Source organism: Megachile rotundata, chromosome 14 (genome assembly GCF_050947335.1).
Source record: "Megachile rotundata isolate GNS110a chromosome 14, iyMegRotu1, whole genome shotgun sequence".
Taxonomy (NCBI): domain Eukaryota; kingdom Metazoa; phylum Arthropoda; class Insecta; order Hymenoptera; family Megachilidae; genus Megachile; species Megachile rotundata.
This window is the reverse complement of record NC_134996.1, coordinates 4,038,589-4,059,213: the sequence shown is the minus strand read 5'-3', so window position 1 is coordinate 4,059,213 and position 20,625 is coordinate 4,038,589. Positions and strand designations below refer to the sequence as shown.

General features: G+C 31.6%; 2 protein-coding genes across 9 annotated transcripts in view; one reads left to right on the top strand and one right to left on the bottom strand.

The window, feature by feature from the left end:
* Positions 1 to 20,625, top strand: part of LOC105661769 (protein meiotic P26-like) — a 263,978-nt gene that overhangs the window by 46,804 nt on the left and 196,549 nt on the right. The window contains exon 6 of one of the 7 annotated variants that reach the window (XM_076539773.1): positions 1,298 to 1,330. The exons of the other annotated variants lie outside the window; for them this stretch is intronic. Within the exon in view, the coding sequence (XP_076395888.1) occupies positions 1,298 to 1,315 (18 nt within the window). The 3' untranslated portion in view covers positions 1,316 to 1,330. Of the gene's footprint in view, positions 1 to 1,297; positions 1,331 to 20,625 lie in introns of those variants that run through there. 7 annotated transcript variants of the gene reach the window in all.
* Positions 1 to 20,625, bottom strand: part of LOC100881700 (uncharacterized) — a 131,212-nt gene that overhangs the window by 45,278 nt on the left and 65,309 nt on the right. The window lies entirely within an intron of this gene.

Here is a 20,625-nt window from a genome sequence, read left to right as displayed (position 1 = left end):
ATGCCCAAGTATTAAATCGCAATGCTTTATACGACGAACTTACCCGACTGTAAGGTCAAATCTGTGCCACCGAATAATTTGTCCATAATTTATAACAGTGCAGTAAAAGTTTACTGCAGTTATTTGACCCGATTATCGTATTCCATATATCTGGAACAGTTCAGTGATTCAGGTGTGATCGACTTAAAAAGACGAAATATCATTTCGAGTGGAAGAAGCAGCACGTGGCTGATCGTGAAACTAACGAATGCGCGGTGCAGTTAATTTGCATGAATCGTTGGAACTCGATGCGTTGGATAATCGAGTTCCGTAACGTCGACGTCGAAAACGTTACGGTTGCGAGGTTTCCGCTCGGAAAGAAAAGGTGTCGTCTGTGAGTCAGGAGTGTCGTCGAGATACAGTCGCGTGTGCGTGCGCGTGTGTATAGAGGTAGCCAGCGACATTTCACGTGAAACTTCTTACACTCGAACGAGCAGCTTGCCGCTCGGCACCGAGGATGAATACTGTCTTCGGGCGTTGAAATTACAAACGCGACGACGGCTTGTCCTCTCTCGTTACGATCTTCGCGACCAGTTCCTGCCAGCCAGACACGTCGAGAGTTGAACTTCGCGGAGGGGAACATCCGCGAGATACACCCGTGTCTCGAGTTACAAATAACGAAAGTATTCCTACACCTCCACCTCCTCGTCTCACACCTTAGTTGCACGAGTTTCAGACTCCTCGAACTTTTACATGGTAACGTGCTGAAGAGGGTAACTACAAATGCTTCGAACGATGCCCTTTATTTACCATTTGCGGATATACTCAATGTCCCAGTTAACTCGACTCTTTGACGTAATTTTGTTTTTCTTTTTTTTTCAATTCAATTTTTAAGGTTACATCCGCCTACTCGGTTACTAGTAACCACAATATGTCGTCGATTATACTCAAATCGAATGAGATATATTTATTGCCTTAAGAAATTGTGATAGTCTGGGCCATGTTAATACTGTTGTAGTGTGCTCTTTTCGTTTTTTTCCTTATTAGGAGACAGCACGGTTTCGAGGTTCGAGGGTCGAGGTTGTCAGTCGATAGGTAACTGCATAAGTTAGGTTGTTGCTGATTTGATTTATTCAGCATTGACTTATATATAGTTAGAGATGTTACTTGTCTTTCTGCTGAAGCGTTTCTATCACTTTTACATTTTCGTAGAGTACAAGTAAATAATTTTAAAGCTATGGAGTGGCGGTTGTAGCTAATTTGCAGTTAGCTTTCAAATTAGAATGAGAGATGCTGAGTTAATGTTTCGCTCTTTCAGGTAGATTCGAGGATTTAGTTTTCAAAGGACGTGTCTACGATATGCTAGTACAGTATGTGCTAATCACTGCTAATCATATTCGAATTATAAACATGATGTATAACAATTTTGGGTGTTTTCTCGTCATAAGATGCTAAAGATACTGTTCAAGATTTACACATTCTGAAGGAATTTCGTGATGAATTTCTTTACCCTTCTATTTTCTGTATTTAGTTAGTATGTTTCTTACTGATGTTAACTTCATAAATATTACAAAACGATCGACCGCTCTTAGTTATTTGGTATAGATGCGTGGAATTTGTGTATCCAAATTTTAGTCTGCTTAGAACTTGATTTCTGTCCTTGAAAAACAACGCAGAAAATATTTCTACAATAAATAGTTCATTTATTTGTTAATACTGATTACGGTTCTATTTAATTTGGCATTCTATAAATTTTAAATTAATTATGAAATGAATCTTATTTTACGTAGTTTTTATTGCATTTCAATATTTGATATTTGTAACATTGTACCTTCAACGTAAACACAATCTACTTACAATGTTGTTCATATTAAGTGTTTATTTGATGTATTGAATTCGATCATTTAATGTGCAACATTTTGATTTATAGATTTCAATAAAGCATATGATAAATGTTTTTTTGTTGTATATAGATGAGTCATTTATGATCTTCCTGATTTACTGTTTCACGGGCAAGCGTTATGTTTGTAACTGCAATTTATTATCTTAAATATCTCATGAATTTCTCCTAAATGAATAAAGTGTTAAATCGTCGTTCCTGATGAGGATTTGCAGTGTTGAAAATGGTTATTACTTTTAATACAGATTGAAATAATTAAAGAGGAATAAAGTTAAGCAAATCTTATTTTTTAATGATAATTTCATTTGAAAAATTAAATAAACTCGCATAAATAGTTATGGTTTTTTAATAATCAGCTAATTTATGCAAAAACATTATAATAAAAATATTATATAATGAGGAATTTAGATGATTTCGACAATAAACAATAGACTTTTAGTTGATATATTTAGTTGGTATTATTTTGACATTATTTTATATTACTGCATTCTTTGCTGTAGTATACGACTTTTTATATTTTTTTAAATTATTCATTTTTTACTACTACTAGTAACCAGTCATTATATGTATATTAAGCATATTAATTCATTTTCAAGAGTATTATTTGTAGAGTATTAATTAATTAAACATTTTAAACAATTTTAATTAATAATTTATAATTTATTAATCTTTTGACGGTCTTATTAAGATCTTGCGTATAAATGATTAGATTTAAAAAAAAAGTCTCATGTTAAAAATACTATGAAATACTACTTATCGGCCACTTATTTTTTATTGAGATCATTAACAAAAGATTTGTTTATTAATTACTTTTGATAGATATTGAGCTTTCAATTGGTGTAACAAGTACCAGGTAAAGTATTATTTTTATTAGAATAAATGACCCTGCCATAAAAGCGGCCACACCTTCATTTTAATTTCATTTATAAATTAATTAGCGAATAAATTTTAACTTTATTCTTGGGCTATTTTATTTCCAAAATTAATCTATCATTAAATTATACGTCATCATGCATAATTTGAGATTTCAATAAAGTGTATCTGTATGATAATTTGTCTGAATTAACGATAAACATGCAATTAAGAGTAAAATAGAAAGTATACATCAGTTTTATTCATATTCAAAATCATAATTGTTTATAAAGAAGATATTAGACAGTATGAAATTTTATCTCATGAACGGTAAAATTATAAGAGAAAAAAATAAAAAATAAAGTTATAACAGATAATAATTATTTTCAAATAATCACATTCTTACACGTCCAGTAATGAAATTGTTTATCTTAAAATTTGTTGCTGTACCTTCTTAAAATATTGTTATTGTACTGTTATTATTCTATTATTATTCTAGTAGCTCATAAATACATTTTATCCGCAATTGAGGAAATCATGTAGCAAAGAAATAATAAAATGTTTGTGCATTTTCATTGAACTTGAATCTTTACATTGACGTAACACACGTGATTTTATGGTATTTCAGTGTTTTCAAAAGTTAGCAGGCTTTCAGTATTTGAAAATCGTCCATTTGATACGCAACAACCTAATAATTGCACTTGTGGCACCGGAAGTGTTGTCAAGGATGCGTTTAATCACGCCGGTGAGTGTCCTCAATAAGTAACGAGCGAACGGTTGGATGGATGCTGGGGTTCGACGAAGAATCGCTGTGTTTTCGTGAAATTACCACCCTTCTCTCCCCCGTTTAATTCGGCTTTTCACCGTGAACAACCCCCAGCACCGAAGCGGCCTTTATTTCTGCCGCACGTCAACCATAACCAGTACGTACGAGCATCGGAGGAACGAAGTTCGCGCAATCACGCCAGAGAGAGGCGACGACTAATGTGCTTAGCGTTAATACCCGGTCAGGGATTTTGGATGTTGAAAGGAACGAGACGGTAAGCGTTTTGGGTTCTAACTATTGAAAGAGACAGATACATGTAGTACCGAGCTGTTCACAGTGATACAGAGAAACCAGGTGCGCGGCCGGTCTATACCTGGTAACTTTGAATTAATAATCGATGCGTACTTGCATTGGGGCCGTACACCTGTAGAGAGGATGTACTCGACACGAACAAGAACTGCCCAAAACGGAACCATCTACATACACACGGCCGTCTACTCTTATCCTACGAACTAAGTTGCTCGATTCCCTATGGTCACTCGACTGTCGAGTTTCGAACGAAGCTCCTCGGCTTCCTCCTCAGCTTTTGTTATCCCGTATTGCGAACAAACCACCGTGTTTCGATTTGTTTCGCAAACATTGCCGCTAAACCGTAACAAACCGCGGATATGTGACTGTTTCTTCGTTCAGTTTGATTTCGCACTAAGGACGATTGGTCCGCTCTTTGTTGTCTTTGTGGATCAGTCGTACTTGACCCATTTGGGTTCATTGCTGTTTCAGGAGATTAGATTTCAAATTTGCTTTTAGATACTTTACGTCGATTTCACTTTTTAGCGCAAATAAGAAAGCTGTTATTTCACAATGGATTTTTGTCATAAATTGCGAATTTGTAATTGATTCGTTTTTAGGTTCGATTTGATTTTCAAGAAAGGCTTTGTTTTTGTTATCTTTGTGGACCAGTTGTGTTTAATCGATTTGAATTCATTGTAATTGTTTTAAGACATTACGTTTGGAAGATCCTTCATTGCTACCGTATGTACATAGATCTAATGAGTGGTGGTTTGATTTTTTAATATATAAGTAATAGGAATTTTGATACATAAGTTTGATACATAAGTACTACGAGTTGCATAAATATCACTGCCATGTGGTAATATATTACAGATTAGTAACTCTTTGTCTGTTAGGTTTAATTTGAGTGTATAAATTGTTCTCAAATAGTTTTGAGAGTTCATTTTCTCTTCTCTTTCTCGGGAGATTAAATTTCGTAGTTATTATTTTAATTCTCATTTCCATCCGCAGAATAATTATTTCTTAATTTAACATATATAATCGAGGGTAAATAAACTGATAAATCATTGCGGTAGTATAGATGATTATATAATAATTAACAGTGGTCACATCTGAATAGAAAAATATTTGCCATCGATAGCTTACTAATGTTCAATGAAGATTGTAAAGTTGTCTACTACTTAGTAAAAATTTTGAACATGTAAAATAGTTGTTCGTAATCAAAATCATTTGATTAAAGATATTGATTGTTATACTACAACCTTTAAAATTTGTTTCACAACGTTATATGTTCGTAAATTTTTGCGGTTTGGTATTTCATCTTATGTTGAAATATTCTTAGAACGTGAACCGTTCAACCGATGCAAAGGAAAATCAATTTCCTTTTAAGCTGGAACGCGAAAATAGCCGTCGACGGGACGCATCGTTGACAACGACTAATAAAAACGTTCGAACGTTCGAAGTAAAGCAAATCGTCCCTGGCGATCATTAATTAACAGAGAGGTGGCACGACTGGCTGCACAGTGGCCCCCATTAGGCATTTTCCTCTTTCCATTTCCCTGATCTACCCCCCAGTCGTTGCACCCTTTTGCGCCAGTCAATTCACCGTCGTGGAAACAAGCGGCACAAATATAACAGCGAGAGAGAGAGAGGAGAAAGAGAGTAGGTTTTCGATTTCTAAGAGTGCACACGACCGAGGCGATCATTAGCAGAAAGCACGCGGATGGCATGCAAATTGCACGAACGGAAGCCAATTATGATACCCGGGCCTTTGACAGTTTATAATGCAATTAGAAAACGCTTGGCCTTCCCCTCGACGCACAATGTCTTCGTTGCCTTCCTCGTGGTTGCCTTTTCTTCTTCCGCTTCTTCTTGGCCGTTTCACCAACGAAAAGACAAATGTTCCTTTCCGTGATCCTCGAACGTTTCATTGGAGAATGACTGCTCAAAGTTCAACCCCTCTTTTCGTTCTTCAAGAGTACCTATTGTGTGTCTTGCTTTTCCGTCTTTCTTCACGAGTAATACCAGTTTTGGTCGTCTTTCATTGTTTACGTAACCGTGGACCATTTACAAAAGGAATATCTGGTAATGGTCTACGTTAAGGACTTCAATGTAAAAATAGGTTCGCAATTTAATTTCTTGTCTTCAAATTTCTTTTTCTGTACAATTATGTACTAATATAATAGTTGGTTAGGCCACGCGATGTTTTTAACGTTTTGTGGCATAGTTCTTCGCTTCCTTTGTATTTACTGTATTAGATATTGGCTTAAAAAATTATTGCCATTCGAAATGACTATTTTTTTTATAAGATAAGTGTAGTTTTCTCTGAATTTTATATCAAATTTGTAAATTTATTATTTTCAAATTTCTAAATTATTAAATTTTTAAATCTCGAAATTCACAAATTTCTACTACTATTTAATATTTTAAATTTCTGAATTCTCATATTTCCAAATTCTTAATTTCCTAGATTTCCAAGTTCCTAACTTGTAAAATCCTAAATTTTTTAATTTTCTAAATGCCCAAATTCCCGAATTTTCAAATTTTAAAATTTGCAGATATTCACAAATACTCAATATTTAAAAATTCTGAATTCTCAGATGGTGAAATTTTTCTACTCCTCAAATTTTCAAAATCATACTTACTGTTTCAAAGTTAAAAATTTCCAAATTTCTAAAATATGTGATTCCGAAAATTGAAAATTTCCAAATTCACAAATTGCCTCAATTCCAAATATTCATTGTTTTAAACTTTGAAATTCTTAATTCTGTTAGTTACCGCATTCAAGTTTTCAAATTACGAATTAAATTTGTCCAAAGTGTTAAATTCGGAAGTATAAATCGGAAAATCGATCAATGTAAAATTGAAAAACGAGCATTGTCTCTTTCCTCGAGATTTGCATTCTTCCTAAGGAAATATATCATTCGCGCAATTTTTCCTCACTTCGGAATCATTTGGTAGACGCCAGAGGATCACTGGAGAAAGCTAACGGATAGTTAGTTGAGTTTTGGTCCGTTGATCTTACGGTGTCCACGGTGCGTTGTTGTACTTTCGAGCCAGCTAGATTTTCGTCCTGTTCAGCATATCGATAGTTGACGCGTTAAACGTGTCGAGAATTCCGGGTTATGTAATTTCCGCACGTTTTCCTTTTTTCTCCTTCTATCGAATTGAATCGCGTCGCTGCTAACTCGAATCCTACTAAAAGGCACCTTTCTTCGCGAACCAGTCTATTTACAACTCGAATCGATTCTAACAGACCGCGTCATCTTAAATCATTGCCACTCTTATCACTTTCATCGGGGCTCTGGCTTTTCATTCTCTGTATATTTGATTCTTTTTAGTCTACTCCACTTATTATTGCTAACTGCACTTTGTATACATTTTTTTATGTAATTGGTGTACGCGGATAAATTTAAATTCAACATATCTAATTTACTGTAAACTATACGTCATGTTATTTTTTTATATATTAATGTACTGAAATAAATGTTAATGTAATTTATTTAGTTTACCCTTAAGTATTCTTTGTATATATTTTTTCGTGCTTAGAGTAGTACTTAAATAAATTTGAGCCTGACATATTTAATTATTATTTTCTGGTATATTGAGCAATTAAATAGTGTTGGTATTAGTGAATGTAAAACATCTTTGATTTGGTATTGTAAGTTTTTACATTCATTTTTAATACGCGCTTATCCTTTCATTTATACTGAACGTATAAAGCCATATAATACTGTATAATGACTCAAGAAACCGTGTAATTCAAAATTATTGTCCATTAAATCAGAAATATAGCTTGGTTTTATTTTAATAAAAACATGTAAAAAATCTATCTATCTAACATTGCATAACAAAAAAATAAAAATTTTAAAGTTTTATCATTTCTGCCTTTGATATTAATAGAATGTTCACTTATACCAGTTATTTCTTTTAATCCGATATTTTAAAGACCTCGTAAAAACCAAATCGTCAATAAAATATCGAAAATATGATTGCCTCTTTTTAACTTGTAATCCTATATTTATGGACGTTTAATAACCACTTATACTCAAACTGAAACTAAACTATAAAAATAAATAATGGGTAATACATAAACTGGTTTATACAACGATTCTTTATCTATATGAAGGTTAACATATATTTTGATGAAAATTTCTTAAAAACTTTTATAATATAAATTAAGAAATTTATAATCCGTCATTTTGTGTCATAAATCTGGTGTTAATATTCTTAGTAATATGATTTTGAGTAATAATTTTGGTAATTTTTTTATTTTAATGATGTTTCAAGGTGGCAACATTATGTTGTTTTATGTTAGTTTCTTAGTGTTATTGATAGTAAAAATTGAAAAATTTGTTTTTCATAAAATTGAAAATTCATGCAATAGAATTATCTATCACAAAATTAGTATAGTTCATCAACACATGTCGTAAATAACCATTTATTATAGCGAACAAATTTACACATATGATTGACGTGTTACGTAAAGTTATTGCAACTGCATGTTTACTTTATAATTCTTGTTTACTGTGCAAATCAATCAACATGAAACTTAAAAAGTAATTAATGTAATATTCACAAATAAATATAGTAGAAAATTCCTTAAACGTTGTTAAAATGTACTGTGTTTTCTTTAGAAACGCAATTGACACGTGGAATTTGATGTTACACAAATGGGTTAAAAATAAAAGTTCCATTACGTAAAACTGAATGCTTGGAAGAATTCGAGGAATTGTGGAAAGGGACAACTTTCCTCGAATAATTGCCAAGCAATTGTTCTACCGTTGTACGTACGTATTCTGGTCAGTGTTATATGACTCAACAGAGAAAATGAGAATGGTTTAAACGTTTGAATAATGTATACAGTGTCCGACTGTATGTAGTAACCAGAAAATAGATAATTACTTAGAAGAAATAAACCCGATTGTAAATAAAAGTAAATCGGATTAGGTTACGTAGATGCATGAACTTTCACAAGTGATTTTCTTAGAAATCAAGATTTGCACGTTTTATGCATTTTTTATCGTTAGCTGTGTTGGCAGATAATCTGGAAAAATTAATGCGTTTCAATATCTGTGGATGTAATATACTTGTGTTATAATTTAAACGTTAAATGGACTGCGAACACGCGATTATCTAATGCTATTAATTCTGGAAAAAATCGATACTAGGTTTACTCTTTGCGATAAAGAAGGAGAATTGCATGTTACCTCGATGAAATATTAACAAATTCTTGCTTACCTTAGCTTTCAAGTTCAATATGAATTTCCTGATCGTGTATAAGAAAAAAGTGAGTCATTTTTAAACGAATGCATTATTCTGTTAATACCTTACTAATCTATTTAAGTCAATAGTATTTGTTTCCACATACATGTTTTTAAATATGTAGACATTATACTATATCAGTATTTCACTATTTTATTGCTGTTCTGTTTCACTAATTTACCATTTCATTACTTTCATATTTCACTATTCTATTATTCTACTATTCTATTATTTTCACTATTTTATCATTTCAATATTTTATTTTACCACTATACTATCTTATTGTTTAATTATTTTATTACAATATTTGATCACTTTATTATTTTAATATTTTGCTGTTCTACCATTTCGACAATTTTACTATTTTATCGTTTTATTATTTCAATATTTCACTGTTCTATTCTGCTGTGTTCTTCTACATTTTCACTATCTTATAATTTTACCATTTTATTATTTTATTGTTTTGCTATCCTGTTACGTATTACACTATTCCACCTTCGTACTATGCTATTGTGCTACTATTATACCATCTAGCAGTGTTGCTGCGAAACTACAGAATTCTTATTATTTTACTATGTTATACTAAAATTTTTCTGTACTGTTATTTTACTACTTTAAATAGAACTTTGCGCTGCGCATCCAGTTATACACGGTGTTTTCGAAATGGCGGTAGAATCAAAGAAAGAATGGATTTAAATGAAAAAATAAGGCAAAAATATAGAATAATTTTTTTTATTTTTGAAAGAACTGAGTTTAAAAAGTTTCAAGTATTTATAAAAAAAATTTGTTCACGGCACATAAAATAATAAATACAACTTCTCATTACTTTAAGAATTAATAAGTGTTATTATACAAAAAAATCTAGTCATTAATACTACTAAAATTCGTTATCAGTGATTATTCATAACATTATTGATGTAGATTGTAATGTTTAGTGCGATAAATGTAATCGATAATAAGAATCTACATGAGTCATGAACCTAATAAAGTAAAGTAAAATAAGAAATCTATTCCAGCGATATTAGTAATTATATCTGTTAATTTATAATATTTGTAGAATTAAAAAACACTTTACTACAACAAACATTTTATTGTAGAATTAAAGAACAAATTGTTGCTTTTATCATTTTCTACACTGTGCTCAACCTTTTTTACAAATATTGACTAAGTGTTCAAATTCAATTTTCTTGAAAATAAAACCGTATACGACAAAGTTTATTTCATATTTTTTACTTATTTTTTCATGTTGTTACACCCATTTTTTGGTTGTACCACCATCCTGAAAACATCCTGTATAGTAAAAATTGCACGTGTATGTGTTTTAATGTATAACATTTCTCTATCGTTCGCCCTGCTGAAAGATTGCATTCTTCTAAAATTTCTCAAGTTTTTTTGGTGAAAAACTGTTCACCGTCTAACATAAATCGACTGGACAGCACAATACAATGATTGTTTGGACAAAGACCATACTAGGAATAATAGGTATATGGCTTAATATGAAATGTGAAAGTTTCAGAGAAATAAAAAATATCAAAATGGGTTTGTAGACTGCTGTGGTGAAAACGGTCATGTGTAACACGACACGCCATAATTGCAATTATAAAAGATACTATCATTTTATTTTTCTATTATTGCTTTCTTATAACTGGTGTGATATTTTTTATTTTCTTTTTTTCCACTTATTTGATTACTTCGAAAATCATTTTCATTAACTGTTACGTAAAAATCATTTTCATTAACTGTATGTAAGAAAGTATCAAATGTTAAGGAAAGCGAGCGTTAGTATGTATTATGTGTGTTGAGATAAGATATTAAAAAATTACAAATGTCCCAGTTTAAAAATTTAGAATTTTGATAATTGGATACGTAGAAGCTTCAAAATTTTATAACTTGGAAGTTTAGCAGTGTGAAAAATAGTACTATGAAATTTCCAAAGCTTCAAATTTATAAATTTACAAATAAAAAAGTATAAAATTTCTGAGGTTATAAATTTTCTGATCTGATTATTTAATAACTTTGAAATTTATGAATTTACATTTGGAAAGATACAAAATTTACAAAGCTACATATTTCTAAATTTTGCAATTTTTTAATTTTCATTATTTCAAATGAGAAAATTTTATAATTTATAAATAATATCGACGGTTACAGCTTTATAAAAGCAGAAATTTTGGAATATAATCATTGAAATATATTATCAATGTACAATTTCAAACATTTAGAAATTTGGAAATACAAAAGTGAATAAATTCTAAATGAACAAATTCACAAATTCACGTAGCTGATAATTTATAAATTTTAGTAATATGAAAATGTAGAAAATTGGTAGTTTAGAAATTTCGAAATATAAATATAAATTTCGAAATGTAGAGATCTACATATTCAAAAAGTTAGAACTGTATGAATATAAAATTTTCGAAGTTTCAGATGTACAAATTTGCAAATTATAAAAGCAAGAATTTAGAAATTCCGTATTTCAAAAATCTGATAATTTACTTAAAAAATGTAGAAATACTTTCAGATTTCTAAGTTGGAAATTGACTACTCATCAGTAGTCGTGAGTGGATATCTATACATCGCATCTTCACAAGTGCAGTTGGTATACAGTAATATTCATACTGGTTGGATCTGAAGAAAAATAAAATCTGATTTGCAATCGTTCCACGTACTTCTCTCGCAAATAACAAATGAATTCATCTTTCAACATTAATATCTTACTATCATCCAACCAACTTTGGTATCTCTCTTCGGAACAGTAATGAACATTCCTACGAAACAGTACCGTGATAATACTATGAAATCTCGTGTTAAATACAAAACTAAACATTTCTAAACATATCCGAAGCAACATCGTCGATAATGAACGCGGTTTCCGCGCGGAGTTCCCCAATTGCGAGCTGGTCGAGCTAGTCTGACCGCGGACGGTACTAATTTCACTTACAACCTCGAGTCTGGTCACTCTATAACCATGGTGTCTCGAAAAGAGTGCTCCATGAAACCCGCAAAGCACTCGTCAGTATCAGGACAAAGACACGAAGGTTTGAAATGGTGTCCGTTCCCCAAAGCCGGCTCGCAACAGAAAGAGAGAATATGACACGAGTGTAACAAGCACGGCAGAGAAATTGTGGTTTCATAGTCAGTGAACTTAGCAGAGTTTCGGCTAACGGGTGTCTTCCTTGCACGCCTGTATACACGCTGAAATATTCCAGTTATCATGGTTATTTTCCATCTGCCAACTAACACCAGGATGAACGTTGCGCGTCGTTTCTAAATACCCAACTTTGCTCAGCTTACCAATTAATGATATCCACATTCCTGCGAGGAGCTGCTAATTAACACCTTTCGTTAAATCTTGCCTCCCTCCCACGCTTGTTCTCCCTTTTCCGGTATTGTTCTCTCACCAGATAGTGTAGCGTCGTCATTACTTTTGCGACGCTTCGCGGAGAATAGGAATCGCGGTACAACGGAACTCTTTGTCGTTGCTTGCACGTTTCCGGTCCAGTCTCGTGGCAATTCATCGCGAAATTTCCATTTCGATGCCTCCCGCTCTCCGTAATTACGTTAGTCGAGAGAAGGTGAAACGAAGTCGGACTCCTTTGGCGAGCGACACCGTCCGCAGACATTTTTATGCTCGAGACAGTTAACGAACGATTCGAAGGAACAGGGGTAATTATTGTTTGACTGGCATCACTTCCACCTAGATTTATAGCCTGTTGAATGTGAGGTGATCGGAGATTACGTGTCTAAACACGGTTGAAAAATGATAACTATGTACCTTGATGGAAGGTCAAGTAAATTTCCCAGTGGTCAAACAACTAACGAAGCAGTTAAGATAATTGTAGTTTCTTTTATATTTAGACAATGCAAAATTGTAACTAAAGACGTTTATTCGAAAGCGAAAAATTTCTACTTTCAGATAAAATAAGATTCTACATTTGTGATGAAACAATTTTTAGTTAATTTCAATCTGAAAATGTTCATATGGGCCAGTAATTAAACAGAATTTATGATATGTTTGAGTCATTAATTATTACCAATCTAAATATTATATAATTATTTGATAAAAAAATGTGGTAACATTTTGTGAATTGAAAATATTTTGTTTGTAATAAATTCATTTAGTCGATTATAATCGGGCTTTTCTCCTAAATTATAACGAGGTAACTGTCTTTATGACTTTTCCTGTTGCATAAACATTTTTTTGTGTGTAATCTTTTCCTTCGGCATTTTGAAGGATTTAAGTAGGTTTATAATCTAAAAAAAATGATTAAAAGTATATTATAAAATTTTAAGTCATGTTGATATTATAGATTATAAGAATTAACTTCAATTTCGTACTAAATACGTACTATTTAAACAAAATTAATAAACAGTAAGATTAATTTGAATTTTTTGCTATTTACTACATTTACAGCAATGTTACTGTTTAAAAAATTATTGTATAACATTAATCAGCTACAATTTCACAATAATATTTTTGCATGATATAAGTATTGAATTATGGAAACTTACAATTATACTACATTTGGTACTACATTTTGCTATTATATTTTGATTGGATTAAATGTACAATATATGCAGGAATGTCATTATTAAGAAAATTCCCACTCTATTGGTAATTACCGAGATTGGTTTGAACATTTGGGACATTTTCCTTATGTAATCAATGAAATTTCCATACATCCATGTAGTATTTCTTTGAAATTTTGGGTACTTTGCAAAAAATAAATAAATTTCGGAAGTGTGTAAATTCTTAAATTTCATAACTTCTCGATTTATAAATTAGTAGACTTAAACAATTGAAGATTTGAACATATTTAAATTTTCTAATTACAAAATTTAGAGCGTAGAAAATTTGAAAGATTCGGATAATATACATTTGAAACTTTGCAATCTCTGTGCATGCACGTGAAATTGTATCTAATAGAGTTCACTCAACTGGCAATATAACTAGAGTCTGTCGAAGTAACCAAAGGTTAGTTAAAACCTCGTGTGTTTTTTAACCAAAAATGACAGTTTGTGAACAAAGATCGATTTGTTAGGTTGCTCGGTCGCTGAAAAAAGTCGTAAAATAACTATCAATGCACCCGTAAATAACGTCTCGATTTCAACAAGCTTTCGATCTTTGTCGAGGCGTTTGCAGCAAAAGGTTATTTAAAAAGAACGATATTTCTGTGCTTTCACTTGGGCAGCTACGCAGATCTTAAGGATCGTTGCACGCTCCTGTCTGTTCGTTTCTAGTGAAGTAATTTCAGCGTGACTGAAGAATACTCGCCAGTAGGAAAAAAATGTGCACTTTATTTCATATTATTTCCGTTAACTCGTGCGGAATAACGGAAAATTGTTATAAAATAAGAAGAATTCTGGGTAGGCGATGGTGTCTATTCGTTGTATGGAATGAATCGAGGCTGCCGTGTACATTTTGAAAGCACACGAAAGTCACGTACTCTGCTGAAACGATGTTTCCCCATAGTGAGTTTGTGCTCGTGTGAATCTTAATTTTAAACCATAGACTTTGTTTACTTTATTTGACAGACTGCTTCTTGGCACGCGTGAAATATCCTTGTGAACGTTGTTGGAATGCTTTCCATTATTGTATTTACCGTGTGTAATCCTTCGTTTATTGGAAAAGCGAATTTCTTTTTCGTATATTTCTGAAATTTAAATATACACGAGTTTTGCACCGACATTTCGAAAATTTTAGTACTCATTACGATAAAAGTGACTTATATGATAAGAGATATTTTGATACGTTGTTTTAAATAATCAATAGTCATATCCCGAGCTGTGTTTTTTCGCCCACACGTCGTTTTTAGCAATATTTCGAAACCACTCATTGGTTTCTGGTTCGTACGTTTTCCAATTTATAACCTTTCAAGTTTAGAAATTTTTAGTTTTTTACATTTAGAAGTTAGGAACTTTTAGGCGTTGAAACTTTCGAAATTAAAAATTGAGTATTTGAGTATATCAAAAAAATGGACGATTAGAGGTTGGTGATTCAGAAACTTAGAAATTTGAATATTTGGCAGTTCCTAAATCTATGAATTAGGGAATCTAGGAATTAAAAATTCGCGAACACTGTAGTTTAAAAATGTAGAAATTTTTAAGTTTGAGCGTGAAAATTTAGTAATTGGAAAGTTTAAAAGCTTAACATTATATTTAAAAGTATAGGAAATAAAACTATAGGAACTTAATTAATTGGAACTTTTATAATTTGAAAATTTCGGCATTGAAATTTTTGGAATTTATAAATGTGGAAATTATGGTTTGAAAAATTTAGAAACATGGGGATTTGGAAATTTTTTAATCTGAGGATCAATGAATTTTGAAACTTTCATATTCTGAGATTTAAGAATTCAGGAATTGAAAATTTAGATACATATTGAAATTTTATAATTTTGGATGTTAGTTTGAAAATTTTTAAGTTTAGTGATTTTTAAAGTTAAGTACCGTGAATTTTTAATTTAGAAATTTAAAAATGTGAAAATATGAGAATTTAGGAATTTGGTAATGTGACGGTTTATAAATTGAGAAATTTGAGAATTTGGAGGTTTAGAAAATTTAGGAATATTAACGTTTGAAAATTTTCAAGTACTCAAATTTTTATATCTTCAAGTTACTTAACCAGTTAAATGTGTTTGACTATATCCGTCATGGAGATGTGGTAGAATTTTGTGTCATGACGACTATATCCATTATGCGTAAAATTTTGTTACAATTTGCTATTCAAATTGTAATTTTGGCAAAAACTAAATTATATTCGTAAATTGTAATATGTTTAAAATGTTTAGAGGTCAACACGAAATGAAGTAAACAAATAAAAAGTGTAAATGATTTGAGATGGATTCATAAATTCTTGAGAGCTAATTCGTCATCGCGTCACACACTGGTGCGTGCTTTGCAAAAAGATCGCCACAGTTAACTGGTTAAATTGTACATTTGTTAAAGCGAGTAAGCAATTAATAATGACGGTGGCCAGAGTCGCTTTAGGGCCATCGTAAATAAGGGACTTTCAGGGAGAACTGGGACCGAGTTCGTGCGGCACCCGCTCACTTTCATCCTCTCGCCAGATGTTTTCCTGGCCCATACTCGCGGAAACTTGTGTTTTTCCGAAAATGTGAAGTGGGGATGCATTTTCCATAAAACTCTTGGAAAAGCCCGAGGATAGAGCATTATGTTAAAGACTTTTTGAGAGGTCGCGAAGAGAAAAATAATATAATTTGTAAAACTAGTTCTGTATGTATTATACCCATCCTTACATATTATACTTTTTCAAACCTCCGGATTTCTAAATTACCTAAAAATTCTAAAGTTTTTAAAAATCCTAATTATAACCCAATTAATCGTTGTTTAGTGAAACCGTGCTTACCGTATTTGCAATTACGATGTTCTTACAGTGCATTCATTAATAAATATGAACCGTATATTTCTTTTCATTAGTCAGGCTCAAAACTTGAAACTTTTCTTAATATACGAATTATCTTGGAGTTCGCACATGCCCTCAATAAAATTTTTACCTTTCCGATTCTCGATTTAGCTCGGTGACCTCGATTCACCGAAATTCATAAATCCTCGTATCTAATCAGCCTGCAAAATAAAAGTGTCGACGCTCGAATAAATTATAGTAGAATTTCTGTTTCCCTCGGCTACGTAGGCGTTCAGTAAAATTGTTACTTTTCTGATACTCGAGTTTCGAGGCCACATCGATTCACCCGATTTCCTGGTTACGATCTGGCGTGGAAACCGCAAGTTTTTCACGGTTCTCCACCGTTCTAAACAGCTTTTCCTCGTTTCTCCGGTGTGTGCCAGCATCGACCCCGACGGTTCATGCTCCTTCAGATTTTCTCTGTCGAGCGACGAGCGTATTGAAAGGCTCGTCGTCGACGATGACGACGAGGTGCGACGGATGTTTGCATAGACCAGAGCCAGGTCGATGGAGTGTATACGGTCCACATTCTGCCAAGCCTCGTAGCACGCCCTTTCGAACGAGAAGTTAACTTCTCGTTCTGGAAAATTTCAATTATTCGCATCGTCTGATCTTTGACTTCGTGCCTCCCTTTCTCTTCCTTTACCCTCGACTATTTGCTCTTTTTTATTTCTTTCTTCATCGTTTCGCTTCTTCGCTCGCTTCCTCTTGCTACCGTTACCATTGCTTTACTTCTTTTATCATGGCTTGCTCCTTTCATATCTGTCTGTTTGTTCCGAGCAGCTATATTCTCAGCTGAAATACATTTCTGCCCGTTTTATAAGGGATTTAGATATTTCGTTAGCTCTTGTGCTGCTTGTTGCACAGTTCTTTGACTCGAACGATTGCCAATAATCTTTGATTATTGTTACTTGCTTCTTGCTTGAATTTTATGAAATATCAAATTATTGCTGTAGCTAGTGCTTTTTGAGTCAATTAAGATGGAACAACGAATGAGACAGACAACAGTTCTAATTAACAAATAAATTAATAAATATTGTTATTTTTACATTCAGAACTGACAGTACTGTAATCGGAGATTAAAATGTTGTTACCATATAGTTTAATAATAACGAAAGCAGTTCGGAAGGATTTTACCTTTTCGTATAAAGCATCTCATTTTTCAGTCTAAAATATGTTTTGAGTTCTTTAAATATTATACCTTGAAACTTTTTTAAAGATAGTTGTTACGGCGTAACAAATAACATATAAATCACACTACACATAAAAATTTTAGGAAAAGGTTTACGACGTGGCGAAAGAAAGTAATCGCTTTTGAAGACCTTCAATTTAGTATCCGTACCATCTGTGTATCAGCACTAGGATGGTACGTGACAATTTAGTTTTTAGTAAATTCATTTATTGATACATCATTAGTCGAATCTTTGGCTTCAGCGGTGCAGGCCATGTCATAAACCTTGCGGACCCAAAAGTCGAAGGGTAACGTGGGCCTGGAGAGTAACGGTTCCAGGTCCCTCAGGAAGACGTCACAGATTTTGGGAAAAACCTATTTTCTGTGACGTTGTCCTCCCCCATACAGACAACTCTGTTCCCCTTCCAAAAATGTACCACGCCAAGGGCGCAATGGAAGGGAGAGCAGAGGTTTTAAATACAGTAACATATGCCGAAAAACGGCAGAAATACAAAGTCAAGGAAATACAAAGTCAAGCAGAAATAAAAAATCAATCAGCAAGGCAAAGTCAAACATTAAACACTCAACACATTGAATCGTTTAAACATAACATTCAAACACATCCTAATTATACAAAACTGTTAGTTCACTGGCATTATTAAATAATAAATAAGTGTAATTTGTTGCTAAAAACAGCATCCATTTTTTAAAAACTGCAATATTCACTCGCCGTTAAGTCAGCGGGTGAAGTGGAGCATCCCTGAAAGTTCCTTTCAAAAATAAAATTTTTAATCTTTGCTCTGCCAAAACAATAGTGTAATCTTCATCGTACTTTCAATTCAAGTTTTTTAAAATAATTTAACATAATCAAATAAATTGGTCATATTTTATATACATATATGCATGGCACTATATTTTAATATTATTATGTTTTCAATATCTTCTTCTATTGTTTTGCTGATTCATTTTACGTACTTTATATTGCATAGTAATAATTGTGCTAATAATTGTAGTAATGGTAATTATTGTAACAAAATAACAAAAGCTTGTTTTACAATCACGATTAGCTATATACATATATACATAGATGCAATGAATTTATATTGTTCATATATTCATTTAATTTGTTTCACTTCTAAACTAATAATTTCACTTGTTATTTTATTTAATTCATGTAAATACATAATACAGTTGCAAGAATTATATGAAAAGTACATTGTAAAATCAATAACACGTTCGTACAAAAGCAAATGTTTGTTTGAATATACATACTTTCAGAGAAAATGAAATTATATAATATGTATTACATTTATAACAATATCACTCCTGCTAATTTTCGATACATGTATTTTCTGAAAACTGTTTTAAAATTAAGATTAGATTTGAAATTCACTTGAAATTACGGTTTCGAATAATCAATGAAGTTTTTAATGCAATCGATGTTCAACTAACAATTAGAATTTAATTTTGAACTACGTATTTTTTAACGAAGAATTAAATCATAACTGTTATGGGAATAGGTTTCTATTTGAAAATTGAAGTTTAATTTTTATTTTAATTTCTTCTTTAACTGGAAGTTAAAATTCAATTTTTCATTCCTTATTCAAACTTATTTTTTAATTGAATGTTACAGAAATAAAAATTATTAATCGTAGTAAGTAACGTAAATATGGATATTAATATATTTAACTTGTGATAAACAGGATTTTTATAATTAAAGCTTTAGAGAAATTTTGTGACAAATACCATCTTACAATGATTTACTGGAACTAGTTTTTAAACTATAAACTAGAATAATTCATTTAGAATTCATTCATAAATTAATCTGGATATTATTATTTGTTTCTTGATTAGATTTTATAGAAGATGAAAATGTATTTAAAATTGTATATAAATGAAATTTTAAATAAATGGCTTTTATCTTTTTTCATCATAATTAATATGCATTTGATTATTATAGTTGAGTGTTATAACGGATATTAAATGGATTAGTAAATTGGGAAGAAAATTAAACAAATTTTTTTATTAATTTCCCAATTTTTAATTGAAAATATGCGCTGAGCGTTGCTTGCTTTTACCAAACCAGTTTAGCAACCTAATTTTTAATTGAAAATATGCGCTGAGCGTTGCTTGCTTTTACCAAACCAGTTTAGCAACCTAATTTAGATTTAATCAATTCGATAATTGATTTCATTGTTATTGCTCGTTTTCTAATTGAATTTTGTGAACGCCAGAAATAGAGAATAATTGCGAAGGGCGAACAGTTTTGTTTAAAATTTTAGATAAATGGAATTTTTTATAAATGGCTTCAGTCTTTATTAGTCCAATTAATATGGAACCAATGAATTGATTACTATGGTGCGTATTGGAGGATGGATTCGTTAATTGATTTGATTGTTATCTATTTTTTGGTTGAAATTTGCGAAAAATAAAATTGAGTTGATAAATGGTTTCAATTTTGATTAGCTTAATTTACTATAAGCGAATATCCCAATTACGATTACATATATTACAAATATTTTGAATGCAAATGCATTAAAAATTTATTATTTATCGATAATTCCATTATGCAGTTTAATTGAAATATTTTTAAAATACTCGTTAAACTATTTATTTTTCAATTTGTATCAAAAGTATTTTTTGTGCAGACTTAGAACTTGAAAATGTAGAAAATTGTTTTATTAAAATTCATTAAAAGGACTACGTTTTTCAATCAACAGTTTCTCTTTCATGCAATATATTGACTGCCGAACAATCTCAATAAACGTTGACAGTTCTTTTACAACTCGTCAGTCACTTTTAAAAGATTCTCGCATGATTCCAATAGTAGAATACCTCGTGTAATTTATTTAAATATTACATGCATCATCAATTGTACAGAGACAAACCATTCATTTTCTACAGAAGTTAATTCGTGATACTCTTTTTCTTAAAATATTGATATTGTCAATTCGAGAGTTTTTAGTCAGACAATT